General features: G+C 45.7%; 2 protein-coding genes across 5 annotated transcripts; both read left to right on the top strand.

Moving 5' to 3' along the window:
* Positions 1-634: 634 nt before the first annotated feature.
* LOC124185491 (protein O-mannosyl-transferase Tmtc3-like) lies at positions 635-6,456 on the top strand. 2 transcript variants are annotated; one of them, XM_046576327.1, is made up of 13 exons: positions 635-1,327; positions 2,002-2,138; positions 2,255-2,336; positions 2,454-2,553; positions 2,682-2,797; positions 3,211-3,383; positions 3,489-3,744; positions 3,828-3,976; positions 4,066-4,378; positions 4,474-4,764; positions 4,861-5,043; positions 5,131-5,415; positions 5,505-6,456. In XM_046576327.1, the coding sequence occupies exons 1-13, from the start codon at positions 1,136-1,138 to the stop codon at positions 6,216-6,218; spliced, it is 2,991 nt and encodes a 996-aa protein (XP_046432283.1). In that variant the 5' UTR covers positions 635-1,135; the 3' UTR covers positions 6,219-6,456. The 2 variants fall into 2 exon arrangements, with proteins under 2 accessions (XP_046432283.1, XP_046432284.1); XM_046576328.1 differs by lacking the exon at positions 635-1,327 and adding an exon at positions 1,725-1,919.
* Positions 6,457-9,982: 3,526 nt separating this feature from the next.
* On the top strand, positions 9,983-17,167 carry LOC124184702 (LIRP). 3 transcript variants are annotated; one of them, XM_046574706.1, is made up of 3 exons: positions 9,983-10,227; positions 15,057-15,264; positions 16,565-17,167. In XM_046574706.1, the coding sequence occupies exons 2-3, from the start codon at positions 15,057-15,059 to the stop codon at positions 16,750-16,752; spliced, it is 396 nt and encodes a 131-aa protein (XP_046430662.1). In that variant the 5' UTR covers positions 9,983-10,227; the 3' UTR covers positions 16,753-17,167. The 3 variants fall into 3 exon arrangements, with proteins under 3 accessions (XP_046430662.1, XP_046430660.1, XP_046430661.1); XM_046574704.1 differs by having other exon boundaries at positions 9,990-10,227; positions 15,057-15,273; XM_046574705.1 differs by lacking the exon at positions 9,983-10,227 and adding an exon at positions 11,442-12,507 and having other exon boundaries at positions 15,057-15,273.
* The last annotated feature ends 335 nt before the right edge of the window (positions 17,168-17,502 follow it).

Genomic DNA, 17,502 nt, shown 5'->3' with positions numbered 1-17,502 from the left:
TCGGTGTAAATATCATTCCAAGTCCGTAATGTGTATAATTATTGTTTTCATTTCATAAATTGAAAAATTCAACGTACCGAACATATTAGAATTGAATGTTTGTTCGATTCTATACGAAAGTTTCTGGATCCTCGTTACCAAGCCTAAGTGAATAAGAAAATGATTGAAACAATTATTCAATCTATTGGGAAAAAATGCTTCGTATAATTCGTAAACCGAAAATATCACGCCGTATCAATGAAAAATTTTTCTTTGATCGAGATGTCGCGTTCTTCTCGCACAATTTGAGACGTCAAGTTCTTCCGTACTGGCGTCAATTTGAATAACCCTGAGATAAGGTTCGATTCTTTTTTGAGACCACGATCACCGAGCACATTGGTTACAATGGACAACTTGTGATCTCGACGAAATCAGTTCCTTAAATCTAGGCTAGAAACAGAAGGGGGGGGGGGCTCCGAAGTTAGCCGGTCAGTTAATCCCATGAAAGTAAAAAGACGCGGTTCACGGATATGGTTCGTGGAAGCGAGATGCCTCGGGAGAGGACAAGAAGGAGAAGGCAGAGCGATAGAAAGAGACGATGATAGAAAGATGTATAGGTATAGAACGGTGGGACCATAACGAGTTGCAGGCGCGCAGCGGCAGTCGGTGGCCGAATGAAGGTTGTGGTGCGCAGACGCGAAGGTCGGGAAAGCCGATTTGTCTGCTAGGTCTGCTACTGGTTGACAGCTAGCGTAGGAGCGGAGAGGTGCTTTGCCGGCGTTGATGGTTCAAATGTTAAAGAAAAAATAATACTGTGTTTCCGTACCGATGATAATGCGAGTGAGAATTGGCTGTTGGGTCGGAGGGTCGTGTCCGGAATGGATTTCTAACGTGGCTGTTACGAGCGAAGCGGACTTCTGATGCGAATCGAGAGATACCAGGGTACTCGTCGAGACTACGTCGTCGTCGTCGTCGTCGTCGCTGCCGCCGTTTCGGAGTAGACATAATGACATTCGAACAAGTATCGGACCAAGACGTTCCGATCCGGTTAACCATATCGAAAACCAGCCAAGTCGAACCTGTCGAAGAGTTGCCCCGCTGATCGTCGGTGAATCGTTAACGAAGTTTTGTTCACCTTGGGATAAATGTGTACGTGATGGGAGTGCCTGCGCGCGGTGCCATCGCGGCGATGGTCGCCATAGCTGCATTCACCGTATACCTGAACAGCCTCGGCTGCGGCTTCGTCTTCGACGACATTTCGGCGATAAAGGACAACCGCGACCTGCGGCCCCATACGCCCCTGAAAAATGTGTTCTACAACGATTTCTGGGGCACCCCGATGCACAAGGTACCACTAGTTGTAAATACGGAAAACCGTCCGCGTTTGGTTCGTTCGAATCAAAAACCTGTCAAATCGGACGAATCAAAGTAACGCCACGGGCGCCCCGATCCCCCCCTTGGAATGCCCGCGATGTCTACGACCCTGCGTATTGATCCAGACTCCTTGCCATTTCGCTCTATGGCCTATGCGCTCGCCACACTCGCCACATGCGCCTCGTTAAATTTCTCCCTCCCTCCCTACCTCTCTCTCACTCTCTTTTTCACTTCCATCTTTATTCTCTCTGGATTCATCTTTTTTTTCCCATCCTTTCTTTTTCTTAAATTTAACATCGATCCTCCCGCACTTACGTTACGAACTACACTGGCGAACGGTTTTTTTTTTCCTCCTTCTTTCATCTCGTTAAATTCCCATCAATTTTCATTATTTCAGTCCCCACTCCGCTGCTACATTCGCTACTTGAATTTCGTTCGCGTTATGCATTCATTCTCCCGGAATACTTCCTTATTCCCCAATATGTCAGGGTGAGGCTGATCCATCATCCCGATGTATCAATCATCCGTCATCCATCGGACGCTTCCATTCTTCTCGTCGGTGACAAGTGATGTGGAAAAAGAAACAAATTAAAAACCACCTCTGGAAATACTTTTCCCGTTTAACGTGTACAACTAATTGTTTTACAGGAGCAGTCGCACAAGTCTTACAGACCGTTATGCGTCCTCACATTTAGATGGAATTATTTGATACATCAACTAGATCCGATGGGATATCACTTGCTCAACGTTTTACTGCACGTTGGAGTATGCCTGCTATATTTCAGGTTTGTAATACGAAAGTAATGATGCGAAAACAGTCGAATTTCACTCCGTGCGCATAAAGTCAGAATCTTGGATCGTCGAGAAATTTCATCTGTTGCTTAAAATTCATTGATTACAGAATGTGTTTGATGTTCTTACCCGATCCAGCGAGCTTCGTGTCGGCGCTCTTATTCGCCGTTCATCCGATACATACGGAAGCCGTGAGTGTAAAAAAATTCCTTCTTTTCTAGCCGAAGGTGAAAGAAATTTACGAAGATAAGCGCAGTGTTGTCATTCTTTGCTCACGTTAAAATTAAATCGTTGAACAATGTTCTCAGGTTACCGGAGTTGTTGGCAGAGCGGAAACCCTCTCGTCGCTATTTTATTTAGCCGCTTTCATAACTTATACAAAAAGTTGCAAAAGCAAGAGATCGACTGGTGAGTACCGTGCGTAAATAGTAAATAGTAAAATATAGCAAACAAATACTTCCGTTTCCACGATCATACCTACTTACGTATATGTAAATCACGATTCTGTGTGTGGAAAAAATTGTTCTAATCTTTAGGGTGGAGGTCGCTGATACTGTCAATGTTATTTGTGCTTACTGCAATGCTATGCAAGGAACAAGGCATTACAGCAACAGCAGTTTGTGTCCTATATGAGATTTTTGTTGTTCAAAAGGTGAGTCCGGCATGTACCTTGTCCTACCTCGTGTTTTCGTGAACCGTCTTCCCCAAACCTGACGAAAATTTGTACATCATCGTTATCACGTCGTAGCGAAGTCTCCTCTTTACCAAAAAAAAAAAAAAAGAAAAATCCCGCAACTGGATGGAAAAATTTAAGAATTAACAATATGCATGAATTACACAGTTTTACCATGAATGTACGCACTCTGTAACCGTAAACTGCACGGGGCTTTTGTATTTTCCAAAACTCGTGTAAGCGTGATCGAAAATATTAATTGAAACAACGTATTCCTGACACGACCTTTTGCCAATTTTCTTGTCGTATTTTTCGACGTTAGACGTATCAACGCTGGCGATTGATCGGCCGCTGTGTCAGGTGAAACTAAAAGCCCTGTATTTTTCTTAAAGGTCAGAGCGTTGGACATTATTCTCGCAATAAAGTCCGCGCTCGGGGGTAAGAAAATATCTCCATCGTGGTCGGGGGAGGGTACAAAAAGATTGACCGCCCTCACTCTGGTTACTTTTTGCCTCCTGATTCTAAGACTGCAGATAATGGGCTCTAAGCTGCCAGTATTCACGAGGTAAAGTAACTCGGATCGCTAAATATTCTCGCAAATAGTAAAGTTGGACCGTTGTACCCGGTCACGTATTTCGTTCGACAAATCAACCGATCGATTGATCTTCAGATTCGACAATCCAGCCTCGGTAGCGCCTTCACCTGCCAGACAATTCACCTACAATTATCTAGCTTCCGTAAACCTGCGCCTGCTGTTTCTACCCATTGATCTGTGCTGCGATTGGACAATGGGGACGATACCTCTGATAGAAACTCTGACGGATCCGAGAAATTTGGCGACGATAGCCAGCCACGCGACTTTGGCGGGACTTCTAGCGACGGCCATTCTGACTCGCAGCCGACAAACATCCGTCGTGCTGATAATGGTGAGAAACCTCCCGATACCTTACGTCATAAAATTATCGTCGTGGGAATTGTTCCCTCGCATTTTAACGCAACGGATTTACAGAGTCTGGCGATGATGATCCTCCCATTTTTGCCAGCATCGAACTTGTTCTTTCCCGTCGGATTCGTAATCGCCGAGAGAGTCTTGTACGCGCCATCCATGGGCTTCTGCATGCTAATTGGTTACGGGTGGGGCATAATCTCGGACAAGAGGTGAGTGATCCACGATCGATCGGCAATATTTTTTCGAACGCTCGATTCCGTCTCTACTCGTTGCTCATTGCCGTTTTCCCTCTTTGCAGATACAAGAAGATCTCTCTGTTCTTACTGATCACGTTGCTCGTCGCTCATTCGACCAAAACGTACATACGGAATTACGACTGGATAGACGAGTACTCGATATTCATGTCGGGACTGAAGGTGAACAATCGAAATGCCAAGTTGTTCAATAATGTTGGACATGCTCTCGAAAGCCAAGGGCGATTCAAGGAAGCGTTGAACTTTTTCAACATGGCCGTCAAGGTACAAGGCGACGATATCGGCGCCCATATCAACGTCGGAAGAACCTACAATCACCTGAAAATGTTCAAGGAAGCCGAAGACGCGTACTTGAAGGTAACCGCATATCGAGTAGAATTCACTTACAATTAGAAACTTTGCGACGTATCACGGAATCGACTGTAACCGTTCATCCTTGTCCAACGTCACAGGCGAAGTCTTTACTGCCGAAAGCAAAACCGGGTGAATCGTATCAAGCTCGCATAGCCCCGAATCATCTGAACGTGTTCGTGAATCTGGCAAATCTTATAGCGAAAAACGCGACCAGACTCGAAGAAGCGGATCTGCTTTACAGACAGGCGATCAGTATGCGCGCCGATTATACCCAGGCTTACATAAACCGGGGAGACGTTTTGATAAAGCTTAACCGTACTAAGGAGGCGCAGGAGGTTTACGAGAGAGCCCTATTTTACGACAGTAATAACCCCGACATTTATTATAACGTGAGTGATCCTGATTACACGTTAATGATCGGTTATGGCGGCATGCCTAAGTAAAAACGATGCGAAACTCGATTACTATTTGACGTCCCGTTTCAGCTCGGAGTTGTATTCTTGGAACAAGGAAAAGCCTCGCAAGCTCTGGCCTACTTAGATAAGGCGCTGGAATTTGACCCAGAACACGAGCAAGCCTTGTTGAACTCAGCTATACTCCTGCAAGAGTTGGGACGTGCCGAGTTGCGGAAAGTTGCACGGGAACGTCTGCTGAAACTGTTGAGAAAGGTAGACAGCCACATCCGCCACCCAGCCCACAGCCGCGTCGGCCGTTTCCGCCGTCAATTTAACGACGTTTTCTTTCCTTTCGTTCAGGACTCTAACAACGAGCGTGTGCACTTCAACCTGGGGATGCTGGCGATGGACGATCGAGACAGCGCCGACGCCGAAAGGTGGTTCCGCAACGCGGTAGCCCTGAAGGAAGACTTTCGCTCGGCTCTTTTCAACCTGGCGCTGTTGCTGGCCGACGAACAGCGTCCCCTGGAAGCCGCGCCGTTCCTCAATCAGTTGGTCAGATTTCATCCCGACCACGTGAAGGGGCTGATTCTCCTCGGTGACATCTACATAAATAACATAAAGGACCTGGACGCCGCTGAGAACGTGAGTATTGGGATTGAAGAAGGGTCATTTTGTTAGGCGAAAATTCGTTCGAGGATAAGGAGGATTGACGTCCAAGTTTTCCTCCCCAGTGTTACCGGCGAATCCTTCAACTCGATCCGGCGAATATCCAGGGCTTGCACAACCTTTGCGTGGTGATGGTCGAACGTGGGAAGCTCGGTCTCGCCGCCCAGTGTTTGGAGCGTGCCGCAGCTCTCGCACCTCAGCAGGACTACGTTCATCGGCATTTGGCGATAGTCAGAGCCCGGATAAGTCGCACACCGCCGGAGCAACGGGATACGGAAATATTCGACGACTCGTTTTGGAACAGCAACAAGCGTGAAGGGAGCTACAACAGCGACCCGATGGGTGGTGAGTTCCTCGCGAACCCTGATACGGTGTTCCTGAACCACGCGTCCGCGGTTCACAGCCACACGAGCAGCGAGCCGAGCATCGGAGACACGCTGAACAACCACATGATGCACCTAAAGGGACCGCCCAAGTCCACCAGGTTGGCTAAGAGCGTCGCTCGGGATGCGAAGGTCAACGGTCAAGGCGATGGTCAGACGTCTTCGGAGGTGACCAACGTCGTCGAGTCCGGAGCGGACGGGGTTTTCGACGAACTCCTCGGCACCGACGTCAGGGATATCGAAATAAGTCAAAAGCTAGGCTCGAAATTGATGACCGCGGATGGAAGCACGGGCGAGCCGGTCGTCAAGGCGGACCAATATAATCAAAGCACGACGCTGCCGGTTAAAAAACACGCCGGTAAAATTCAACAGACAAAGGACAGCTCGGTCGCATAGTAATCAAGGAGGATAACGATCCGCCGAATATTTGTAAAACCATTATTGTACCGAGGGTAATAATATACGACAGCGGTGGGTTTAGTGCTGAAGCATATAGTGCTAAAAGTGTGAATATAAATTAAAAGAGAAAAACAAATGGAGAAAATTACAAAAAAACAGAGTATTGTTTTATATGCTGTATAAATAGGACATTTTATAAAATATATTTAAAAGTATGCCTTTTATTATTGACACACCTATTTTGAACGTTATTCTCTCCTTGCCGCAGACCCTCGCTAATGTCCAAACAATTCAAACCTTGTTCCAGCGGTATTAATCGTACCTTTGGATAACTTTCATAATCAATTTTTTTACTTCTGCAGTAACATCGTATGCATATTTTCAATTAACTTTCAAACCGAAAGAAAAGAACCGTTTCGTTATCATTCTTCACGTAGTCATAGTATTTTTAATGCCTTCAACGTCTGAGACTACTACCAATAAGATCGAGTACAGATCACGCTACTCGTCCAGTTTATCCAGATCGCAGGTTTATCTTGTAACTAAATGAATTCCTTCGATTTAATCGCTACATGAGAGACCCGAGTACTTGATTTGAAACCAAAAGATCCTGAGACACATAAATGTATTATGCATCCCCAACGAAACAACGATCAATAAAAACATCGCATAGAGGCCCAAGTTCAGCGACCAGCTACGTCCAGCGTGAAAATGTCGAAAATAATAATATCGAGACTTCTCGATTTGTAAAATCAGTTTCCTCGTCGACAGCAGCGTGATACGGCATTGATGACGTTAGGAGTGGTCCTCGTGACGCATTGTCAGTCTATTTCGGCGCGAAACACTCCGCCAATCATCGTTCATAAAATTATGCACCGTCGGTGTCGTCGTCATTTCCATTAATCGGCGGATAGACCGATGATGGAAACCCCTATACATCAAATGGGATGTACACGTAGGCCGACAAGTAGGAAATGCTGCCGGTGGTCCATGTCATCTCGATCCTTCCGCCCGTATGTCGGGCTCACTGACAATGAGAAATAAGGATGTATTCTCTGGAAGGAAGCGGGATTCTATGTTCCTCCAGAGGGGCAAATAATGCAGGACAAACCAGGGTGCAGTTAAACCGGATTCACGCACGAGTAGCCCAGCCGATATCGGACACGCATACATAGAGTTGCTGTTCAATTTCATTTATCGAATAATCTACGGGACCCTCGGAAAATGTCACAAATAATTACCAGCTGAAATATGGGAACAATCAAATGAGGAGAAATGATGGTAAGTAATGAAAGGAAATGCAGCTCGCCGGCGTTCCCCTGCAAAATTATACAGGGGGAAGTTAATCCTTTCCAGTAGCGTAGTATTTACGAGGTTCCAAAAACCATCTACGTCTGAAATTACGTCAAGTAGATTGACCGGATTTTCGATTTTTCATTAATTCGAAAACGATGAGTTTAGAAACTAACGCTTCGGATTAAAACGGCATCATTCTAACGAGTGGTAAACGACGTGGCTACGACTTTTGAACATTTACATTCAATCAGAAATTCAAAAGAAAAGAAATCTGAATCGACATACAGTCTGAAAGTTATGCCCGCACGAAAATATCTGTGGAATGGAAGATAATCGAAACGAGTGTGGTTGATCAATCAAATGTACGTAAGTGAAAACATCGGATAACAGAGTGTCAAGTTCTGGCAGCATCTAGAAGACTCTTTGCCATTTCCACGGGGCCTTCGCAGTTCCACTCACGTCGGTGATCCTGTGCAATTTGGTTGCCACATGTTTCCCTCTCTTCCCTACACTCGGCGTAACTTTTTCCCCTAGCGTAGAGTGAATGTTTAGAAAATAGGTGCCATAAATCTGAGAGGTTAATCAGGGTCCCGAGCCGGTAATAAGTCAAGCGGTTCGCATGTAAACCAATTCGCCCGACATTTACCAACAGTAAAGCAGCCTGAGCCTCTAAGAGCGAAGTGAAGCTCCCGTCGGATTATTCGCTTACCGATTTACTTATTCGTTATAAGCGTGTATCGTTGGACGAACGAATGATGTCTCAGACCTTGTTTCAGTAGCGCAGTGATCGTTCAGTCATTTCCTCTCAAAGTCGGTGAAACGTGTTCGTTCGCTGATTTCCTTGCCCTGAATAACAATCGTTTTAAACGCTCCTATAGCGGATCGATGCAACTGCACGTTTTTTCCACGTAGCCGTAAGGTTACGTTAAAAAAATGCTGATCCCAAATCGTTAAAACAAGAGTAGGAGCAGATCCTGTGCAAGCGAAATTCGATACCGATCGTAAATCACTGTCACGATGTGTCGACGACCCGATCTATTCCCCGAAGCGAATCTGCAAGCGTAAGAAAAAGTAAGCGGAATTTGAAAGATCGAGGCTGAATTGAGCCTACGCAGCGAACAACCTCGCGGGCTAATCACTCAATTCTACCGCGATAAAATTGGTGGGCTCGGACTCGGGTGACTGGCAAAAACTCGCTCAATTACCATTGGATCAATCCACTTTCTTGTCGACATCTGCAGAGCTCCTCTCCTCCTCATCCTTTCGGACCCAACAGGATCGCGGCGTGCGTGACAACGGCGCAATTGAGCGACACGTGCATTAAAATAACCCGTTTGTTCGTGTAAGCAAATCTATTCAGCGGGAACGGATCTCCTTGATGATGGAAACGCGTGCATTTACAAGTTTCCACGACAAGTGCGCGGCGAGACTGAAGAATTGTCTGCGTGCCACCGGCGATTTATGTTCAGGCGAAAATCTACGTCGCATAACTCGGAGCTACAACGCGGAGTGTTCAAATTGACAAGGGCGGTTATGTTTTGCGGGAAAAAAGAGGTAAATAGCTATGGACTTTTTCGATGCGCCGAGTTGCTGCGGGAAGCGGATGACGGATTGGGCATCGCGCGGAGAACTGCAACGGAAGACCCACAGATATTAGAGACTCTGATATGCCTCCTCAGCCATCAACGCACCTCCTTCAAAATACGGGCATACGTTATGCTCGGCGTGTTTGGTATGTCCAACCGCTATCTCGTTCGTCACGCAAGAAGAGGAGTAAAAAAGTGATAAATGAAGTGTCTAATGCGGAGCGCCAGACTTGACTAAACGTCAAGTTGCATCTCCGAGAGTTAAAAATAGATCCAAATATTCCCCCCCGGGTCCAACCGTCGGCCTATGTTTAGAACTCATTAACCACGGAGCTGTTTATACTCTCTTAAAATCTCTCGTTCTTTATTGTCGTTACTCTCAACAAAAATCGACCTCTGATCCCCGAATAAAGTCCAAGGCTCGCTCTCCTCCTCTCTCCCCCGCTTGTCACAATCTCTTTTTATATTTTTACACTACTCCCAGGCCAATCAGAGCACATCGGAGGACGCTCGTCTTGGCCCGGAAGATGATGCGTTTGGGTGAAAGGCGAAATCGACATATTTGGTCAGGGTAGGAGCGAGATGCAGTTATTACAAGAGGGAGTCGCTTTTGTCGAGCAACAATTCCACGAAAGAGAGGTCCACGAGATATCGGTGTGTACGTGAAGCGACAGGAACGATATGCCCACCACCAGAACGTGTAAACTTCCTAATGCACGCGTACGGAATCACTTGGACGTGCGATATACTCGGTGTACGGTCGCAACCCCTTGAACAAATTGACGTGTTCTCAGGCAACGGGTGCACTGAACACGTCAAAATACCTCAGCGTTACTCGCCGGGCGGTTCTCCTTATAAAGGACCTCGTTGCGGCTACACCTACATCACAAGTTCCTTGCTCATCCTACAGTAACAATCCGCGGTTAGCCGACACCCTTTCTCCGTGAACCTCGTACACCCTGCATACATATATATATATATACATGTGTGTGCGTGTGTATATATACACTGTATAGATACAACGCATTCGTGTATTGCGAATTCAGCAAGATCCTTGATCTCTTCTTGTCGTTAACATCACCACGCAACTTATACCAGCGTCAACTGGTTTTCTGCACGCAAACGTGAGTATAATGTTACGTTCTCCCTGTTGTCGACTGTTACACACGTCGCTATAAATACCTACATTTAATCATCTCGTAACAGCTGAGACGTACACTTTTATTTACCCTGTCCTCGGACATATCAAGTTTTTCTTTTCCTCTTCTGAAACCGTTACGAGCTAGCGAGGCAAACTATCAAACTCTACCAGATGTTTCCTTCTCTAGTTACACGCACGGATCTGATCCATCAGAAATCGGTATTAGAAATATTTGCAATATGGCTTTTAACTCGAGATGCAGCCTACGGTCGTTTCGGACCCGCGATAGCCGGGAAATAATTTCGGGCGTTAGATCGGACAGGCTAAAGAGTCTCTTACACGCGTTCAGGATCAATTCGCGTTCATCGAAAGAACTCGAGAAGCTTGAAACACTGCCAAATGACTTTCGCGGTTACATTGTGTTTCATCCACGTAAATGGTCATGGAATCGGGAAACCGCGAAAGATGTAATCGTATCGAAAATCGTCGTTACACTCGATGAATCGTTGTCTCTTCAAGTCTTGTTTCATCGATAACCGAACACAGGGTGGCGACAGATCGGCAAAGCCTGGAATAGTCAGGGAATTACAGGGAAAAAATTCCCTATTTTATGAATTGTTCTCAAACATCAACCGTGTATTGTTGAATTTCTAATTTACATATCGAAGGTGCACAATTTCAGAAGCTCTCGGTCGTAAAAGTCACCAAAAATTCCCAGTTTTAGCGAAAATCGAGGTGGTATCCACTGATAAACCGGTCGACAAGCGACTGCAATGATTTCATGCGATTTTAAAGCGATCGCTTTCCAAAGCTGTTCGCTATTTCCACGAGTGAATACCCCCTCGGTAGAAATAGATCGGAAAGCTTTGAATTTTTTTTTTTTTTTTTTGTTTGTCGGGGAATTTTATTCGAGAAAGATCGTCACCACCCTGGTCAACAGCTCCGGCACGGACCGGGATGAAAAATTGCGGAAAGACTCGGAGGCTTTTTCTCAATACCGGATACTTCGGAACAAAGTAGCGACCCCGTGGATCCGATCGCGATAATTTCGGCGTGTCTCCCACTCTTCGGTTCGTCGTCCGGCACGCTGGCAGCGAACTACTCCCTGGGTCCAACCACCTTCTCCGTCTGTCGGACCGTCTGGGTGTCGTACGGTCGGCCGGTCGGGGGGTCGGGTGGCGGTGCGCGCTCTTTCTGGGATCCCAGGACTAGGGAGCGAGAACAGCGGCGTCGCTCGTAGTCGGTGCACAACCTGCAACCCGGCGCCTTCGAACATCGGTTGGCACCGTTTAAGCGCCGCGAGGCTAGACGACGAGGCCCGATAGCGCGGAATCACGACGCCGACGAGAACGACGAAAACGACGACAGCAACAAGAACAACAACAACAACAACAACAACGACGACGACGACCAAGACGACGAAGACGAAGACAAGAACGACGAGAGCGAGAAGGCGGAAGAAGAGACTCCCCTCCACGATTTTTCACTGGGTTATAAAAAATCTTCATATTCTCGAATCGCATCCACCGCCACCACCGCCACCGTCGTTGACGCATTTTTACCGACGACGAAGACGAAGACGAAGACGACGATGACTGTGACGTGATACGCGTAGGCGTACGAACAAGTGATACCGGGACGATTGATCATCCTTGACGTGTCCTACGGAAATTTTTATAAAATATCGGCGCTAATTTCGCAAGAATTATATTCAATCACAATCTGCCTTCCGCTTCGAATCAATTCCGCGGCAAAGTGTTACAACGCGTACGAATTGACGAATTAACGAATAAACAAGTAAACGATCAATGATAAGCTCGATGAATTTTCACGAAAAACATTGCACGCTGTAGTGTTAATATTTAATCGAACATGGTTACGCTATGCGGCATATCATACGTCGGTTTAATTTTCAGTGACGAAATACGTCACCCTCGGTAAAATTAAGTACATGGACATTTGCAGAGATACACGGATAACAGACAATATTAACGTAACGGTATAAAGGTAACGAGTGCACGTATACAATACACATATATTCACGCGTGCAATTACACGCGTCTAACACATATTATTATATGCGGTATACACGTATGAACATAAATATACGCAACAACTGTAAGTGTAAAAAAGTATTCCACGATCTGTGAATAAATATTGGCACCTGCCAATTACATCAAGTGCTCAACTGTGATATTTCAAGTGATATAAATAATAGTGAATGTTTTTTACCTCGCAGGCCTCGTCTCTTTAACGATACTAAGTGAGTATCCGAAAGCTCTTTTTCATTTTTTTTTTTTTTATTTTTTTTTCGGTTCTACAGTTGTAGAATTCACGTGACACTGGTGTGGCTTGCCCGTCTTCGTTTAATCGTTTCTGCGACGGTACAAAAAGAAAGGAGCAACGGAATACGAAAAGGTGCACTTTTACGTCCTGGTACTAAAAAGTACTCTTTTTCGTACTTCGCTGAGAGGAAATAAGGAAAAAAAAAAACAATTTTGTAATCCACACTTTTGTCACATAAATTATCGTCAGCACCATAGATGCAAAGCTTTTTTCGTCACGCCTACTATTTGAATTATTCGTCTACGGCTCATATTGCAGACTTACGCTCGGCATAAAAGGACCTACTTTGCCTCCCGGTGCACAATATCCTATTAAACTATCTCGTGGAAAGCAAAGATTGATCGCGTGGTCTGCGGTATAAAACAAAGGAATTTTCGACTCTCCAATTCCCTATCTCTCTTTCTGGCCTCGCTCGTTTCTTTCCGTTTCCAAGAATCAAATTCCTACGAGAGATGAACTCATTGTCATAAAAGAAAAATAAATCGTGGTAAAGGCAAAGAAAGAAAGAAAGAAAGAAAAAAAAGAGCGAAAAATATAACCAGAAAGGGTTATAAGGAGGATGACGGAGATCAAAAGAGAAGAAAACATTTAACAGCGGATGAAATCCGCTGGTTAAAGGGCTGACGGCATTGTCCCGAGAAATTGATATTCGCACTAAAGAATAAAGAACCATACCCTTAGATGCTACTTTCGGAAAACAGAGATAAAAATGACGGACGTTTAAAGCCACCGGCATCGTCGGTAACTCGGATTACTTCAAGGTAAAAGTAAACTACCGTGATTATGTGACGCGACCGCGTATCGCGATAAAAATTACGCCAATTGCGGTTTCTTTTCGTTCCTTGTTTTCTTACCAATTTCTACAACTGTACACGTGACAGACACGACCAACCGCAAACTATGGCTGATAGAACGTGCGAGTCTCAATTACAGAATAATACCTACAAATTACTTGCATCGTATTGTTTAATCGGTACACGCATGTCGAATAGCTATAAGCAACTGCATATTAAAGTCCGTGCGGCAGGTATAAATTCCACGGCAGCATCTCGAAATCTATCCGTATCGAAACACCGTCGCCTCATCGGTTCCAGCTAACGCGACCCGCCCTGATCGTTTGTCGATCGACGCTTTTTTGCTGTCGGGCTTGGAATCACCTGGACGAGAGGATAAAGTCGCAAAATCGATCAATGAATCCTTTCCTTCGTTTGGACCAGGGAGGAGATAAATCGCTTGCAAAAAAAAAAAAACGAGAGAAGGCTGTTTTAGGCGAATAAAAAGGAGCAATGTCCGACTTTTGAGGGTTAGAAAAATTTGATAGTGCGAGTAGCATACGCGGTTTTAATCGAAGATCCGAATGCACGGCGGTCCGGATTCTCGGCTGAGGCTGCGTGATCGGACACCCGAAGAAGAAGGGATGACTGGGAGAATTCTCACAATCGCGGCACGTGAATTACGAGAGGCGCCGAACAAAGGTCGTTCCCTGTTAGTAGCGAACAAACAAGGCATCAGGCCCCGTTATAACATATTATGATCAGACTTTCTCGCTCCAACGTAAAAAAAGATGAATCTAAAAATAGGGGCGCCACGCGCTCCAGGGAATTCATATAATCAACAACAACCTTCCGATAAGCGAATAATACGTGATTCAAAGCTTTCCACTACGATATTATCGTTGTATCGCGTTCGCGTTATGCTCGTTTAATTATACTGATTTATGCGAGTATAAAAAGGCACATCGAGACCCTGAAGATTATACGGATGATGAAACGCTACTGCATTTCATACGGTCGCACACGCGCAGATTCGGAAGGTTCGTTCATTCCGCACTTCAGGTGACTAGACGATCGTCATCTTCCAGTCGAACGATTCAATCGCGAGTCTCGATCTTTCCCGCGTCTCTAAACTTGACTGCTGAGTAATCGTTGTTAGGAGTAGGTTGTTATCGCGGTGCGTGTACGTGAAATTTGCTTTAAACGTACAAGTTGTTTGAATATCATTCGCTCGCGACGAACGAGGGGGAGAATGAAAAAATCGGGAAAAGTCTAAACGCGAGCTGACGATGAGAGGGAGAGAGAGGAGAGGGAGAGTGCAGACAGACAGAGTCGGACTTACGGAGAGACACATAAACGCGAACGCAGACAGACGTGTACACGCAATAGGATATAATTTGAACTCGTTATGTAACGGGGTTACCCAAAGACACACAGCCGCACTATTGACTCTCGTTAAGCTATTACTGAATAGAAAAATGTGAAATGGAAACAATTTCATCATCATACACCCGCCTCGATCGTAACCACCCGCAATCGAGCCGCATCCGGAGGACAGAAGAAATCTCTGCGTTGAAAGTTGAAAGTTGAAGCGAATCGGTGCAAAGCGTCGATCGAGTAACTTGTAGAAACGTACGGGAGAGGCTGAAACAGCGTAACGATTAACCCTGTCCTTTGTGCTTTCTGATTTCAGATGTCCACAAGTTGGTTGAACGTTGTCCTGGCTTTAGCGCTGGCTGTGGCATTGGCTCTACCGCATTTCTCTAGCGCTCAGTCGGACATCTTTCAATTCGGTGCGGAAAAACGAAAAACACTAGGCACCAAGAAGTACTGCGGTAAAAACCTGGCCGACGCTCTTCAAGCCATATGCGACGGGGTTTACTTTCAGATGTTTAAGAAAGGTGGGCAAGGTTAGTGTCGACGCAAATCTGGGTAATATTTGGAGGAAAAACAAAAAAAAAAAGAAAGAAAAGAAAAGAAAAGGAAAGAAACACGGCGAGTACTCGCAGGCACAATTTCACTCGGAACCCTGCCGTCCGTGTAACGTCATTTCGATCATCGGTCAGCCTCCGAAGCTCTCGAGCTTGGGCAGTTCGTAACATCGTCCGGAGATGAGCTGCAGCATCTTTCGGCCTCGATTCCCGTCCCGCAGTTGGTTCAAAGCTTCGTGGTAAACACACGATTAATCTATAACCGTCACGGCCGACGTGAATTATCGCGTCGTGCTGACAGCGAGGGGCAACTTTGTATAGGCGAGGCACGGAGTTCCTCGTGTTTTCTTTTTACCCCCGTCGGTGCTTTTTGCCCCACATTTTTAACGCTGCAATTTACGCGTTCGAGGTTCAACGAGTGCAGGGCCGTAAAAGTCGCGCAGTCGAGCCTGTTTTCTCGGTTGTGCGACCAACGACATTGAGTACCGTTAAAGCGTCTATAAATATGCACTCGACATGCGAGCGCGGGTGCGCGTGTACGTGGCAAACGTGTAGGAGAGCAGCTACAGCACTCCCGGTAGCAATAAGCAACGGCACAGCGGCCAAGTAAGCGAGTGAGAGCAACACGTGGTTCATCTCGAGCATCGCGGTGCCGCCGACGCTGCGCGATTGCCATTATTTGACCCATTTAACTCCAACGATAAGTATTATCGCTTAAATCACGAGCAATAGCTCCGCAATTAAACTCCCGACCAAAACAAATTCGCGTATATATATCTACTCGCGGCGGGAACTAGGCCACCGTCAGTTTTATCAAACCGTTGCTGTCTGTACGCGCAGTACTCTATGCTGATTGATTGTAAGTACCGTCTGGAACATCGGCTGGACATTATTGCGGTCGAGTCACCGTCGAGCGTTCGGCTTTCCTCTCGATCCGCTGCCCATTTTGTTCCTCCCGTTGACCCAAAGACGTTTTCCCAACGCAAGCTAGGCGCGAACTAGCGGAAACAGCTTCCACCCTGCGAACTCGGAGTTGCGAGGCGCGTTCAACGACGAATTAACATTTCGGGGAGTCGCCCTGCGACGAATCTAAATAACCGGTGAAGAAGACCCGGTAATTTACGGGTGACAAATGACAAACCCTGGTTTACTTTAACCGGTCTGTGTTCGTAGATGCGATTCGTCTACGCGCGACTCCCGTCCGTCGAAAGTAGCATGAAAAAATGTGAGGCCCGACGAGCGATTAACGACGTGTTTCTGTTCCCCGCAGAAATGGAGATGGACGACTACAACTACGGGTACGACGACAGCTACCCGTTCAGAACGAGGGCGAGTGCCAATGCCATGATGGGACGTTTCGCCGGTGGACGATTCAAACGACAACCTCGCGGTGTCCACGACGAGTGCTGCGCAAAGCCCTGCACCGTCGGCGAGCTGTCGAGCTACTGCGGCCGTTAGAAGTTTAACAACACGCCGAAGCATACTTGCAAGTCGGACGACACATGGCTCGCGCACACTGTACACAATCGCATACATATTACACGTTTATATTACAACACACACGCGCACACACACGCAGACACCACAAGGCGAAACGCGGCCACCCCTGTTGAGATAATTGAATTAAGGAAATAACAATAATATTATTACTAATTATGATAGTGATAATGATGATAATAAAGTCTCTGTCGCTTTTACATACTCACTGTACTTGGAACGCGATGTGTATACTTATAACCACGCCTCTTGTTATTATACCCTCGTCGCGACGCGTCGATGAAATTGAAATCGAAGTCAACGACTCGAGAAAAAAAAAAATAATAAATAAATAAACAAATAACGAGGCTACAAAGGTATATTCACTGGATCTCTACGCTATAGATGATAATACGATTGTTTTATTTTATTTTTCTTTAATCGATTCACTTTTTACTTTCTACTTAAGGATCGTTAATTAGGATAAAACGAAAGAATTACGACGCCATTTCATGGTTTTTGTAATGCTTAAGAGTTGATCGTTGTACGACTTGTTTTTCTCCTCTACCTTCAAATATACACGAAGTGTGTGTTGTGAGATTACGAAAATATAGTCTCTCGTTTCATTTCCTTATATTTTTGACAATATTATTAAATTATTAACGTACGCCTAGACAATTATCAGACGATAAGTACGAGCACTCGTACTTTAACAAATCGTTGATATTTCAC

The sequence above is a fragment of the Neodiprion fabricii genome, chromosome 6 (genome assembly GCF_021155785.1).
Source record: "Neodiprion fabricii isolate iyNeoFabr1 chromosome 6, iyNeoFabr1.1, whole genome shotgun sequence".
Taxonomy (NCBI): domain Eukaryota; kingdom Metazoa; phylum Arthropoda; class Insecta; order Hymenoptera; family Diprionidae; genus Neodiprion; species Neodiprion fabricii.
This window is presented reverse-complemented; position numbering and strand designations above follow the sequence as displayed.

Coding starts and splice junctions, on each gene's coding strand:
- LOC124185491 (XM_046576327.1), top strand. CDS start 1,136: ATGGGAGTGCCTGCGCGCGGTGCCATCGCGGCGATGGTCGCCATAGCT. Junction 2,337..2,453: donor ATCCGATACATACGGAAGCC/GTGAGTGTAAAA, acceptor CAATGTTCTCAG/GTTACCGGAGTTGTTGGCAG. Junction 2,554..2,681: donor CAAAAGCAAGAGATCGACTG/GTGAGTACCGTG, acceptor TCTAATCTTTAG/GGTGGAGGTCGCTGATACTG.
- LOC124184702 (XM_046574704.1), top strand. CDS start 15,057: ATGTCCACAAGTTGGTTGAACGTTGTCCTGGCTTTAGCGCTGGCTGTG. Junction 15,274..16,564: donor GTTTAAGAAAGGTGGGCAAG/GTTAGTGTCGAC, acceptor TGTTCCCCGCAG/AAATGGAGATGGACGACTAC.